The following is a 15,496-nucleotide window of genomic DNA, read 5'->3' on the forward strand; positions in this document are numbered from 1 at the left end:
TATTCCATCATAATAAATAAATACCCAGATCTACGTCCTTCTACAGAACCTAATAATTGTATGATACAATATTGTTCTGCTCCAGGAAGACATCCAGGCCTCTCTTGAACCCCTCGACTGAGTTCGCCATCACCACCTCCTCAGGCAAGCAAGCAATTCTCTCATTCAAATTCATTTTTTTAATCTGATTAAAAGCTCAAGTTAACACTTACCTCCAGAAAAGTCTGCTTCAGTGGTCAATTAATTGTACCCCATAGTGTCAGGAATTAACATTTAAATCCTATGCAAATTGCCTCTTCTGAGAAAGAGGACTTAAACTCTATAGCACCTTAGACCCCATTTAAATCCTGAAACTATGGAGTCCTATAGGAACTTTCATGAACTATAAGCTAATTGCTCCCCCTAGTGGTCCCTAGGTTGAACTGTCAAGGTGACCTGGTTTTATTCTCTGCTAAATTGCAGCCAATAAAATTCCAGCTATATGATGAAGTGAGGTGAGAATTGATTGACCTCTATGCTAGTGATGGGATCAAGGGTCCTGAGTGTATGGCTGAGGAAATCAGCATGCCAGTCTATAAAGTACAATGCACAACACATTATGGTATAAATTAATCAAGCCTCAAACCTGGCATCTATTATTTCCATTGTATCTTCAGGGATGGTGGAACAGAAATATTTTACAATCTCCTTGTAAGTTGTAACCCCTTTCTAACCAGACAATTTTCAGTTTTCTGCGGTTTCATTTTTGAGAAATATAATTTTTTTTTGTTCCCGCTGACCTAAACAAGCTGTAGTTTTTAATAACTTTTTTTATTTTAACATACAATATACTGTAAGACGGGGGGAATCCCATTGTGTAAAGCTGTGGGAAAAAAATGCAATTCTGGCAATCTATTTTGCTTTTTGTGTTTTTTATTTTTAGTGATATTCATTAGTGTGGTTAATGATTTGACAATATTTTTTTTCAGGTCACTACAATTGCAGTGATGACAAACTTTTAGGGTATGTGCACACGTCCAGGATTTCTTGCAGAAATTTTCCTGACCAAAAACGGACATTTCTGCCAGAAATCCGCATGCGTTTTTACTGCATTTTTCACGCGTTTTTGGTGCGTCTTTTCCCAAATGCATAGAATAGTGGGGGAAAACACAGAAAATCCGCAAAATTAATGAACACGCTGCTTTTTTACTGTGATGCGTTTTTTTTCACAGAAAAAACGCATCATGTGCACAAAACATGCAGAATGCCTTCTAAATGATAGGATGCATAATGTATGTGTTTTTAATGAGTTTTTATAGCGTTTTTACCGCGAAAAAACCTGAGCGTGTGCCCATAGCCTTAATGTCGCTTTTTTTTTTTTTTTTTATCAGACTTAAAAGGAAACTGCCAAGTTTAAAAAAAAAACAAAACAAAAAAAACTTAACCTGCAGATAAGGGGTCTATCTGCATGTTAATAGTGTTCGAAGATTATGTGCACACAGTGAGCTTTTGATGCGTTATCATGGTTTTTCCCACGCAGAAATGGTCCAAAAACATAATGGAATCCTTATGCAAGCTAGTTCAATGACAATCCTGAAGTGTTGTGCACATGATCAGTAAATTTCTGTGCGCACTTGCAGTGCATTTTTTTTTTCCTGCAGCATGTTAATTCTTTGAATTTCTGCACCTATTGACTTCAATTGAGTCAGTCAAATCCGCAGCAAAAACTCAGGGTATAAAAATGTCTGTGGATTTGCTGAGTTTTTTTGTGTGTTTTTACCGGCTTCCTACCGTGTTTCCCACGCTGTTATCTGTGTGACAGCGTAGGAAACACTGGCGGCTGTGGTTCTTATCGGCGGTAACCAACCGCCGGTAAGACCGTTGGTCAGAATGCTATGGGCTCATGGTGGCAGATGTCAGCGTGACCTCGCAGCTGTGACTGTCACCTGCGGTAAAGTTACAGCCAGTACTGTCGGTCGCAGCGCTGTGGGATCATGCTGGCAGATGTTGGTGTGACCCGCATACGTGGGCCGATGAGACTACTGCTCCCATCGGGCTACATCTGTTGTCGCTGATGGGAGGCGAAGTCTCATCTGCCGGCGCCTGTGTTCAGTTTAAAAACACAAAAAAACAAAATTACATACATTCAAATAAAAATAAAAATATTATACTCGCCTATAAACGCCCAATGCACTCGTCTCCTAGAAAGAATGTAAAATAATAAACCAACATACACTCGCTGGTCTGCCGCAGGCCAGGTAATCATGAGACCCACTGCAATCTCGCGTGTAGAGCAGTCACATTGAGATATGTGACCGCTCTACCCGGCCGCTGGCAATACACTGACGGGAGGTAATCGCTCCCACAGTGTGTCACTGAGCTGCTGTGAGTTCATCCAGTGCTCTCACTTACGGCACCGCTGCGTGAGTAAGGGAGATCATCGGAGCTGATCAGCTGATGAACTCTGAATTCTCTCAGGGCAGCTCAGTGATGCACTGCGGGAGGGATTACCTCCTGTCAGTGTATCGCTGGCTGTCACTGATGTGATCAGGGTCATCATGGGACATTATGGATTATCTTCTCGATGGACAGGTGAGGAATGTTGTGTTTTATTTTTGTTGCAGGAGACGTTGGCTTCAGTGGATTAGGCATTCGGGAAGTATGGTTTAATTACGATTATTAAAGGAGTCTGTGTCCTTTCAAATAAAGGATTTTATTCTGGATATCTGTGTTTTTATGCAATATCACTATGGGGTTAGTAATGGATAGGTGTCTTAAGACGCCTCTCCATTACTAACCTGTGGGCTTGATGTCACCAGACAATACAAAGGTGGCATCAATACGATAATATAAGGACCAATCGGCATATGGGGTGATGGGGATTTGTGTATCCTGAATCCTTGTTTTAGATGTCAGTTTAACAGCAGCATTTAAACATTCTGTGCTTGGATCATGTAAGGACCTACATTGAACATACCAGTACGTCCAATGTGGGAAGGAGTTAAGTAATTGCACGGCATTGATTGACCACTTGTGAAAATGGATTATCCGGTCAGTACGTCTATCAGTCTGGTTTCACACCTTTTCCTTTTCCTGTGTAGGTACTGTAGCCAACTCCCAGCAGGCCTACCAAGAAGCTTTTGAAATTAGTAAGAGCGAGATGCAGCCGACACATCCTATTCGACTTGGACTGGCCCTCAACTTCTCAGTCTTCTACTATGAAATCCTCAACTCTCCAGAAAAAGCCTGCAGTCTAGCAAAATCCGTAAGTGTCTCGTGTACGGTGTTGATTTCATAGCAGACAGCTGATCCTATAGCTGTGCCATTTTTGAGTATATGCTGACTGGCCCAAATCGCGTCTGTAAGAGGAGATAGTGGGGAAAAAGTCTCCTTGACCTCTTTGGTTGGCAGTAGTACATCTAAAATAAAGCAGATTTCTGGGCAGCAAGCAGTCTGTCGTTAGCACTCCTGCCCTCCTATGGCCGCCTGTCAGGCCCTTCTGACACTTGGCAGTTACTTGTCTTCTAGACGGCACATATTTAATAATGAACACTTGTCTTCCAGGCATTTGATGAGGCGATAGCTGAACTGGACACATTGAATGAGGAGTCCTATAAAGACAGCACTCTTATCATGCAGCTACTAAGGGACAATCTTACAGTAAGTATAAGCTGCCATTTATACAGTGTCAGAGTGTTGCCGAAAGGTTATTGACCGCCCTTAAGGGAGTGGTAAGTGCACATATATTACCTGTTCGGGAACGAAGAAAAAGCCGAAATAGAGAAGAGAATGACTTAATCCCCATTCACACATTCAGTATTTTTTCAAGATTTTAAACCTGTATTTGTAAGCCAAAAGCAGGAGTGGGGACGTGTTTCGTTTATACTTTTCCTCTGATTGTCCCACTCCTGATTTTTGCGTACCAATACGGATTTATAATACTGACTAAATACTGAATGTGGCCTTAAGGAGTTTTTTCACTAGGCCATTTCTGCTGCACATCTCCAATATTTGCACAGCTTGTGCGTAATCTCTCGCACTGACAGGGTTATGTTTAGAGACCAAATGCAATAAAAATGTTGACAGGTTCAAAGGTGGCTTTACTGCTGCTGTAAATCTTTCTGGCTGTGATTCCACCGCCGATTTTGCAAAATTTCTGAGAGCAGGTGGCTTTCACTAACTTTTCTATAGTATTGGTAAAATATATCTTGTAATGCAATCGATGAGATGTTTGCTACGCCTTAATATCTTTATCGAACTGCTTGTTCAAGGACACTTGTCACTTAACTTTATTTTGGCCACCTCTCCGGTACAATCGAAGTGCAAACAGTCATTAATTTCTGCGGTGTCTGTGTTTTGGCATCTGGATTGTTAAAAATAGTTTTTTCGGTGAAAAAGATCACCAAAATCAGCCAAAAATTAAAAAGCTATGAAACGTAATAAAATGGTTGTCCAAGCTTAGCGGTTGATGCCATAGTAACAAAAACTAATGCTGCGCTTTGTTTTCCAGCTATGGACTTCAGAACACCAGAGCGAGGAGGCTGACAACGTAGAGGGAGACAACTAACAACTGCCACACATTGTCTTTTTTTCTTTTTTTTTTTTTTCTCTTTTTTTTTTTTTTTTCTTCTCCCCCTACTGTCACTCTGTATTGTATACCCCCTCGTGCGACCAGTACCTAGAATAGTACATCGACTTTCACAACCTCCGTGTAGCAGAATAATTTGTGAATTTGAGGAAAAATTTCAGGTGTTTTACCGGACAAATACATTCTAATAATCCTGTATATATGATATATTTCTACCTGTATATCATATATATGATTTAAATATGTAATTATGTCTTTTTTTTAACTGAACACTGTGATTATGGGGTTTTGCTAGTAACATTCGAAGTTTAGGATCCCATCTCCACCCGCCCACCCACGCCCCTCTCTTACAACATTGCAACTTATTTTAGGACAAAAAGTCGAAGTACAATTCTGCTGTACCTGTATTAAAGGATATTGGTGACCATACTGTAACCCCCGGGGTGGATTGGGTTCATAACATGGTGTTTTGTTCCTGTATCGATGATCTGTTTTGATTGAGTTAAATATTACATATAATTTGTAAGCCTGGATATAATAAGTCTCTTTTTTTTTTTTTTGGATATTTAATCATATTGGGTTTTTTCTATTAGTGTGATGCTCACTTTTTTTTTTTTTTTTTGCCACTGTGTTTAAAGGAAAAAAAATTAGGACATTCTTACATCAGGGGCTCAAACAGGGTATACTATAAAGTACACCGATATTGGTAACTAAATGACTGTCAGATTTGGAAAAGGAGAAAATAGAGCGTATGTGTAAGGTCTTCCCATCGTTTCTGCTGTGGAGTATCTTAGAAACCTGGTCATTTTCTTCCTTGCCATAGTATTTTAACTGTTTACATTTTGCTTCTTTTAATCCATTCAACCCCTTGTTTTGTTCACGCCTCATGGTGATACTGTTTTCTTTCTCTTCATCCCTTCCCGAAATAATTTTTTTTTTTTTTTAAAGGGATCCTTCTGAATGTATAAAGATCTGATTAATAAGTAGGCCTGAGGCTACTTTCTGGCATCTGCAACCACCTCACCCTTCCTCGGTTCAACATAGTAGATTTCCTGGAATTTATAAAAATGGAGCAAGAGCGGCAATGGGTTTAAAAAAAAAATAAAAACAGATATTCGCACTGTTGTGCCAGTTTCTGCAGCTATCATGTGGGGATCAGCAGTTAGATGACTGCTGCAGCCAATCACTGCCCTCAGAAGTTACGTTCCTTACATGCTGGCTTCACTGATGAAGCCAGTGGTTGGCCGTAGTGGTCATGTGAACGAGGAACTAATGTGATAGCTGTAGAAACCAGTCAGAGACAACCAGGGACCCCCTGCGATGGGAGATGACTGAAGAAGCGAAATATAGTTTGTATTTTAAATTCTGCACTCTTGGTTTCTTTCTTTTTTTTTAAATTCCCTTTGAGTGTATATTGCCATAAATCACTAGGTAAACTAGCTAAAATACAGCCGCATTTCTCGTATGGAATGACTTGGCTTCTACAAAACAGCCTTCTTCCTACTGTGCTGCCAATCCTGTGCTGAGTTATGAGACGGCCCATTTGCTAGGAACACAAGACTACAGCTTTTTGTGTTGTCAGGCAGCACATCCCTAGCAACCAGTTTGTCAAATTAGTCTTAACACCAGGCAGGAATACGGAGGTCTGTCAAGTAGTAAAGCCCTCCCCTTCTTACTGCCGTATTTATCAGATTTTTGTTACAAAGGTGGAGAGCCTCCTAAGAACGATCTCCACAATGCATGGCCCACTTTGACACTTTCACACCTTTCATTTATTCGGGAGTCATTATTCATCACCAACATTCTAGGCATTTTTGCAGTAAGACGTAGATCTACGCCATCAGTTGTTCGGTCCTATTACGGCGCAGAGTACTGTATTTAGTTAGTCACTGTTCAGGCTGTCACAGCATCATTCCGACTTTTTACATTCCACCTGGCTGTATCTTTTTCTCAGCGTCCGTCTTCAAGGCAAAAATCCATGCACTGATCTTTCAGTCTCCGAACAAGACGTACAGTTAATACTTGCGCTTTATAAATGCAGTAGTGAATGTGGAACTGAGCCTGTCTGTATATCTGGTAGCTCTTTATTTTTTTATTATTGTTTTGGCTTTGTTTTTACTGACCAGTATTCTGCCTAAAGGTTTGCTTCTGTGTTGGTTTGATTACCTAGCACACACGTGGTTGTGAAAAATTTAGTCTAGCGCAAAAAAAAAAATTAAAAACAAAAAAAATGGTTATTGATGTACTCAAATTTGTGTATGTATTTTCAACAGTTCTAGTTTCACCCTACACAGAATAATCAGGAACATGTAACAATTCAAGCAAAATAAATAATCCATGTTACCTGCGTGTCCTGTGTTCACTGCTGTTTGTCACAATAGGGGAAAATCATTATTACAATTACATGCTCTGATGGTAAAAGCGAAATTCAAAAAAGACCAAAAGAGGAAAATCCTCCACTATTATTGAAAAAACACAGGCAAAGGTGCTTACCTGCCCAGGCCTCTAAACAAATGTGCTATCTGGATGCAGCAGGCTCAAGTAAACATGGCGGCTACACAGGTTCAGTAATACCGATGAGGCAGCCAGCCTACAATCAGGGATTGGCCGTGTGGCACACCGGTGCAAATAAATAGCCTGTATGTGGTAGTGATCACACACAGAATACAGATCATCTGGATCATAGCCTATAAGGCTACTTTCACACATCAGGTTTTCAGTGTCAGGCTAAATCCGGCTAATTTTCAAAAAACCGGATCAGGGGAGTGTTGCCGCCGGATCAGGTTTTTTTTCCCCATAGACTTGTATTAGTGCTGGATTGCAACGCATGACACTGCGTTTCGTCCGGTTTCCGGCAAATCTGCTGCTTCTGGTTTCTTGAAAAAAACGTCCATAGCAACGTTTTTTGACTCCGGCGAAAAAGCCTGAAGCGCCGGGTTCGGCTGTTTGCTAGAATGGGAGCCGGAAGGTGCCGGATCCGGAAAAAGGTGGATCCGGCGGCCTGATCGTTTTTTTTTAAAACAGCATGCTCCGATTTTTTTTTTTTTTTTTTTTTTTTTTTTTTTTTTTAAATCCAATAATCTAGATAGGCTAGCCGGATCCATAAAAAAAACACGGATCCGTCGCATCAGTTTTTCACAATCTGCGCCGGATCCAGTTTTTCCAACATTTGCCTGATTTAGCCTGACACTGAAAACCTGATGTGTGAAAGTAGCCTTAATGACGCCCTATGGCGGGGGATGCCCAGTGCTAACCATAATGCATCACGTGTGAACAGAGGCCACAGTTTACAGAGCCATCCGGACAGGGCTGCCACTAGAAATTTCGGGGCCCCCTTGAGACTCTGCCCAGGCTCCACCCCAGCCCCGCCTCCACGCGCCACCCCTCGAACTGTTCACAGTCCCACCGCTCTCTCTTGGAAAAACTCCACTTCTCGCCTATCACACATTAACAGTTCCCATCACCAGATCACACATATAGCCGGCAGCTTTTGGCCAAAAGATTTTTTTAAGCCGCCGCCATAACACGATAGACACTTTTGGCCGGGCCCTACTCTACTGTAACCTAATAAATATTTGTTAAAATATGCAATACAATTTAGGTATATTTTTATTTATTTTTCAATTTTTAAAATGACCAATAAGATCACATACAAAGAACAAATACCGCTACACCATGACTAGATGACATATTACCACCACAGTGATCGAATAATATCACATACAAAGAACAAATACCGCTACACCATGTCCAGACCACATATTACCACCACATAGTGACTGAATACTACAATTCTGATCAGAAATTTTAAAAAAAGCACCATACTACCACCATAAGTGCCATTATACACAGGAGATCTGTACTTAGTATGCAGTGTCTGTGTACAGATAATAGTGATCACTAGTGAAATTATACACAGGAGCTCTGTATACAGTGTATAGTGTCAATGTATAGGTAACACACTGACTCACCAGTGAAGTCCTTCATCTTTCATCCAGCACAGACCGCCATCATTTCATCCAGCCAGGACTTCTCTCTGCAGGAAATAAGTTCTCGAGCTCCGCTTGTAGAATACATTACTTAATTTTTCCCAACTTCTACATTACACCACATGAAGAAAGAGGCGACATAGTGTCACTCTACACAGTAACAGGACCGCCCCCCATTTAAAACCGTGTCCTCAAAAAATAAAGTAAATGCATCACTGCAGTAATAATATCCCTAAATTAGCCCCTATGGTAATAATATTCCCCATCCTGGCCACCGTGTGTCTCATTCCTGGCGTCAGCCATATGTTCTCCCATCCTGCCCTAATGAGTATCCATTCTGCCCCCATATGATCGCCCCATGTGATCTCTCCATCCTGCCCTATCTGTCTCCATCATATCCATCTTGCCCCATGATCCTACACGATCTGTCTCCAATTCTGCCCCCAGTGTCTCCAATCATGCCCCATGTCTCCATTCTGCCCCTATGTCTCCAACCATGCCCCCATGTCTGAAATCCTGCCACTTGTCTCCAATCATGCCCCCTGTGTCTCCATTCAGCCCCATCTGTCTCCAATCCTTCCCCATCTGTCTCCAGTCATGCCCCCATGTCTTTCATCATGTCCCGTGTCTCGCATTCTGACCGTGTCCAGCATTCTACCCCCGGGTCTCACATTCTGCCCCTGTCACTGTGTCCAGCATTCTGCCCCTGTCACTGTGTCCAGCATTCTACCCTCCCCCCGGGCCCCCCTGGATCGCCGCTCTCAAAGAAAAAAAAAAACGAGTTCTTCCCTGGCCATGCTCCTGCGCCGGGCGAAGCTCCCTCCAGGCTCCACGCAGACTCACTCGCCGGGCCCGGCGGCTGAGAATGACGTCAGACGCCGGCGAGTGCGCACTGCGGCCCTATTCAGCTGCCAGCCTCAGACTGGCTGGCGGCTGTTAACTATTGACGTGCGGGCCCGCACGTCAATAGTGTGCCGCCGCGCCTGCTGGGGGGGCACGGTGAGCAGATGAGATGGGGCCCGATGCGGTCCCCCTCTGCTCACCGGGCCCCATACGCCAGTCACGGCTGTAATGCCCTGATGGCGGCCCTGCATCCGGGTCCAACTGCACTACGAAAAATAAAGTGCAAAAAAACATCAGAATTTGTAAGGTATTAGTTGATATTATGGCCACAATACGTAAGCTGGCAACCCACATCAAGGGTCCTCACATTTGCCGGTCCTACTCTTAACAACAAAAACAACCGAAATATGAAAAATCCTCCACTATTAAAAAAAAAAACACACCAAAACACAGGCAAAGATGTTTACCAGTCCAGGCTGTCTCATGGATGGACCTTTAAAATTAATCTGTTATTCCACAAAATGTGCGGAATCACAAACTGGGTTTAGTTGCAGAAATGACTTGGGACTTCCACACCACGTTTGATCCTCTTCCTATCTGTTGGCTTCCATCTGGAGACAAAACTGGATTCAGATGGAGAACACTGACTGAGCCATTGAGTATAAGGCCGGCTTCACACTTGCGAGTTTTACGGACGTAAGAGCGCAGAAACTACGTCCGTAAAACTCGCAAAAAATACGGCACAATTATTCTCTATGCCCCTGCTCCTATCTGCCGTATTTTACTGATCAGTATTACACGGCTTTCTACGGCCGTACAAAATCGCAGCATGCTGCGTTTGTCACCGTACTGCGCAAGAAATACGCCAATGAAAGTCTATGGAAGCGTGAAAAATACGGATTACACACGGACAAGCAGTGTGACTTGCGAGAAATACGCAGCGCTGTTAGATAGAAAAGCCGGTAATTCAGTGCGGTGTACAGTAAAATCACACTGACAGCTTACAGTCCAATAGGTAGAATAAATGTGTACACATAGAATAGGTAGAATAGATATATATATATATATATATATCAGTGAGACACATATGTATATATATATTAATATATATTCCAGCGCTATACAGCTTGAAAGCCGGTAATTCAATTACCGGCTTTTTCTTTCTCCTTCCTAAACCCGACATGATTTGAGACATGGTTTACATACAGTAAACCATGTCTTCTCTCCATTTTTTTTGCAGATTCCGCACTACTAATGTCAGTAGTGTGTATCTGCAAAATTTGGCCGTTCTAGCTCTTAAAATAAAGGGTTAAATGGCGGAAAAAATTGGCGTGGGCTCCCGCGCAATTTTCTCCGCCAGAGTAGTAAAGCCAGTGACTGAGGGCAGATATTAATAGCCTGGAGAGGGTCCATGGTTATTGCCCCCCCCCCCCCCCTGGCTAAAAACACCTGCCCCCAGCCACCCCAGAAAAGGCACATCTGTAAGATGCGCCTATTCTGGCACTTGGCCACTCTCTTCCCATTCCCGTGTAGCGGTGGGATATGGGGTAATGAAGGGTTAATGCCACCTTGCTATTGTAAGGTGACATTAAGCCTAATTAAAAATGGAGAGGCGTCAATTATGACACCTATCCAGTATTAATCCAATTGTAGTAAAGGGTTAAATAAAACACAAACACATTATTTAAAATTATTTTAATGAAATAAAAACAATGGTTGTTGCTCCCAGGCTTTCTAGGAAAGTTCCCACGATCTATGAACATCCAGCAGAGGGCGCCTCACCGCAAATGAAGCTAAATATAGATCATTGACCTATATTTAGCTCATTCCCCGGGGTTTTGCAGCAAGGAGCAGCCTGCATTAGCGGAACTCCTTGCTGCAAAATGTTTTAACCCCTTCAGAAGGATTTACATCGTTGGACGTTATAGATCTGCGGAGGGTAAGTATATTGTTGGTTTATTATGTTTTTTTTACTTACAGAACGAGGGTCTTCAGTGACTGGATTGGGCGCAGAATAAAATACTCCAACAACCATTGTTTTTATTTCATTAAAATAATTTTAAATAATGTGTTAGTGTTTTATTTAACCCTTTACTACAATTGGATTAATAATGGATAGGTGTCATAATTGACGCTTCTCCATTATTAATTAGGCTTAATGTCACCTTACAATAGCAAGGTGGCATTAACCCTTCATTACCCCATATCCCACCGCTACACGGGAATGGGAAGAGAGTGGCCAAGTGCCAGAATAGGCGCATCTTACAGATGTGCCTTTTCTGGGGTGGCTGGGGGCAGATATTTTTAGCCAGGGGGGGCCAATAACCGTGGACCCTCTCCAGGCTATTAATATCTGCCCTCAGTCACTGGCTTTACTACTCTGGCGGAGAAAATTGCGCGGGAGCCCACGCCAATTTTTTCCGCCATTTAACCCTTTATTTTAAGAGCTAGAACGGCCAAATTTTGCAGATACACACTACTGACAGTAGTGTGGAATCTGCAAAAAAAATGGAGAGAAGACATGGTTTACTGTATGTAAACCATGTCTCAAATCATGTCGGGTTTTAGGAAGGAGAAAGAAAAAGCCGGTAATTGAATTACCGGCTTTCAAGCTGTATAGCGCTGGAAAAAATATTAATATATATACATATGTGTCTATTAATATATACATATATGTGTCTATTAATATATACATATGTGTCTATTAATATATATATATATATACATATATATATATAAATTTTTATTTATATAGCGCCAACATATTCCGCAGCGCTTTACAAGTTATAGACGGGAATTGTACAGACAATAGACATTACAGCATAACAGAAATATAGTTCAATACAGATACCAGGAGGAGTGAGGGCCCTGCTCGCAAGCTTACAAACTATGAGGAAAAGGGGAGACACGAGAGGTGGATGATAACAATTGCTTTAGTTATTCGGACCAGCCATAGTGTAAGGCTCAGGTGTTCATGTAAAGCTGCATGAACCAGTTATCTGCCTAAGTATGTAGCAGTACAGACACAGAGGGCTAATACTGCATAAAGTGTATGAGAACATGATGCGAGGAACCTTTTTTTTTTTTTTTTTTTTATAAATAGGCCACACAGGGATCGTTAGGTTAATGCATTGAGGCGGTAGGCCAGTCTGAACAAATGAGTTTTTAGGGTACGCTTAAAACTGGGGATTGGGGATTAATCGTATTAACCTAGGTAGTGAATTCCAAAGAATCGGCGCAGCACGTGTAAAGTCTTGGAGACGGGAGTGGGAGGTTCTGATTATTGAGGATGCTAACCTGAGGTCATTAGCGGAGCGGAGGGCACGGGTAGGGTGGTAGACTGATACCAGGGAGGAGATGTAGGGTGGTGCTGAGCCATGGAGTGCTTTGTGGATAAGGGTAGTAGTTTTGTACTGGATTCTGGAGTGGATGGGTAGCCAGTGTAATGACTGGCACAGGGTAGAGGCATCGGTGTAACGGTTGGTGAGGAATATGATCCTGGCTGCAGCATTCAGGACAGATTGGAGCGGGGAGAGTTTTGCAAGAGGGAGGCCGATTAGTAGAGAGTTACAATAGTCCAGACGAGAATGAATAAGTGAAACAGTAAGAGTTTTTGCAGAGTCGAAAGTAAGAAAAGGGCGAATTCTAGAAATGTTTTTGAGATGCAGGTAAGAAGAGCGAGCCAATGATCGGATGTAGGGGGTGAATGAAAGGTCAGAATCAAGGATGACCCCAAGGCAGCGGGCATGTTGCTTTGGAGTAATGGTGGAACCGCACACGGAGATGGCAAAGGTAGGTTAGTAGAGGGAGAGAACACGAAGAGTTCAGTTTTTGACAGGTTTAGTTTCAGATAGAGGGAGGACATGATGTTAGAGACAGCGGTAAGACAATCACTGGTGTTTTCTAAAAAGGTCGGTGTGATATCAGGAGAAGAAGTGTATAATTGGGTGTCATCAGCATAGAGATGGTACTGGAAACCAAATCTACTGATTGTTTGTCCAATAGGGGCAGTATACAACGAGAAGAGGAGGGGGCCTAGGACTGATCCTTGAGGAACCCCAACAGTAAGGGGAAGGTGAGAGGAGGAGGAACCAGCAAAACATACAGTGAAGGATCGGTCAGAGAGATAGGAGGAGAACCAGGAGAGAACGGTGTCCTTGAGGCCGATGGAGCGGAGCATAGTGAGGAGGAGCTGATGATCCACAGTATCGAATGCTGCAGAGAGATCCAAGAGAATTAGCATGGAGTAGTGACCATTAGATTTAGCTGTTAGTAGGTCATTAGAGACTTTAGTGAGGGCAGTTTCAGTAGAGTGTAAAGAGCGGAAGCCAGATTGAAGAGGGTCAAGAAGAGAGTTATCTGAGAGATAGCGGGTAAGACGGGAGTGGACCAGGCGTTCGAGGAATTTAGAGATGAAGGGAAGATTAGAGACAGGTCTATAATTTGCGGCACAGTTTTGATCGAGGGATGGTTTTTTAAGTAATGGATGTATGATGGCATGCTTAAATGAGGAGGGAAAAATACCGGAAGTGAGGGAAAGGTTGAATATTTTTGTTAGGTGAGAGGTGACAGCCGGGGAAAGGGACTGGAGGAGATGTGACGGAATGGGGTCACTGGTGCAAGTGGTCGGGCGAGAAGATGCAAGGAGCCTGCTTACTTCTTCTTCTGTAACTGCTTCAAAGTCAGAGAGTGAACTAGATGCAGTGGGGGAGGGAGGACAGTGCATGGTATGAAGAGATTGGGAGATGATTTCCTGTCGAATGTGGTCAATTTTTTCTTTGAAGTAATTGGCCAGATCGTCAGCACGGAGATCCGTGGTTGGGGCCTGCACTCTTGGGTTGAGTAGGGACTGGAACGTGTCAAAGAGACGTTTAGGGTTATTGGACAGGGAGGTGATGAGGGTGTTGAAGTAGGTTTGTTTGGAGAGGTGAAGGGCAGAATTGTATGTCTTTAGCATGAACTTATAATGGATGAAATCTTCGGGTAGATTAGATTTTCTCCACAGACGTTTTGCGCACCTGGAGCACCGCTGCAGGAAACGTGTTTGCAGCGTGTGCCATCGTTGTTGCCGTCTGTGCCGAGTTGTTTTATGTATAGGAGGAGCAGCTTCATCCAGAGCACTTTGCAGGGTTTCATTGTAATGCTTCAGAGCAGAATCAGGACATGAGATGGAGGAGATTGGGGCCAATGAGGACTGCAAGGTCTTCATAAGTTTCTGGGTGTTAATGGCCTGTATGTTTCTATAAGTGTAGAAAGTGGGGGTGACCTGAGCGGGAAGGCAGTTCTTGATAGAGAATGAAAGAAGGTTGTGGTCAGAGAGTGGGAGAGGGGAGTTTGTGAAATCATCCACTGAGCAAAGCCGGGAGAAGACCAAGTCAAGGGAGTTTCCATCTTCATGTGTTGGAGAGTTAGTATGCTGCGAGAGGCCAAAAGAGGAGGATAGCGATAAAAGGTGAGAAGCAGATGGGGAGAGGGGAGAGGCAATGGGGATGTTGAAATCACCCATGATAAGGGTGGGGGTGTCACAGGAGAGAAAGTGTGGAAGCCAGGTGGCAAAGTGATCCAGGAACTGATGAGAGGGGCCGGGAGGACGATACACCACCGCCATGTGTATATATATATATATATATATATATATATATATATATATATATACTAGCTGAAGAGCCCGGCGTTGCCTGGGCATAGTAAATATCTGTGGTTAGTTATAGCACCTCACTTCTCTTATTTTCCCATCACGCTTCTCATTTTCTCCCTCACATCTCTCATTTTCTCCCTCACTCCTCTCATTCCCCCCTAACACTTGTCATTTCAACCTCACATCTGTCATTTTCTGATCACTCCACTATTTTTCCTCACTCCTCTCATTTTGCACTCACACCTCTCATTTTCACCTCATCACCTCAGTATATACATGTTTGTCATCTCCCTTATATATAGTATACATCTGTATGTCATCTCCTGTATATAGTATATACCTATATGTCATCTCCCCTGTATATATTATATACCTGCTGTGTGTCATCTCCCCTATATATAGTATACAGGTCCTTCTCAAAAAATTAGCATATAGTGTTAAATTTCATTATTTACCATA

At 42.7% G+C, this 15,496-nt stretch overlaps 1 protein-coding gene across 2 annotated transcripts in view; it reads left to right on the forward strand.

The window, feature by feature from the left end:
• YWHAB (tyrosine 3-monooxygenase/tryptophan 5-monooxygenase activation protein beta) overlaps positions 1–6,910 on the forward strand; it is a 33,199-nt gene extending 26,289 nt beyond the window's left edge. For both annotated transcript variants that reach the window (XM_069727573.1, XM_069727574.1), the window contains exons 4-6: positions 3,081–3,244; positions 3,544–3,639; positions 4,490–6,910. In XM_069727573.1, coding sequence (XP_069583674.1) covers positions 3,081–3,244; positions 3,544–3,639; positions 4,490–4,546 — 317 coding nt within the window. In that variant the 3' untranslated portion in view covers positions 4,547–6,910. The remainder of the gene's footprint in view (positions 1–3,080; positions 3,245–3,543; positions 3,640–4,489) is intronic.
• Positions 6,911–15,496: the final 8,586 nt, after the last annotated feature.

This window comes from Ranitomeya imitator, chromosome 5 (assembly GCF_032444005.1).
Source record: "Ranitomeya imitator isolate aRanImi1 chromosome 5, aRanImi1.pri, whole genome shotgun sequence".
Taxonomy (NCBI): domain Eukaryota; kingdom Metazoa; phylum Chordata; class Amphibia; order Anura; family Dendrobatidae; genus Ranitomeya; species Ranitomeya imitator.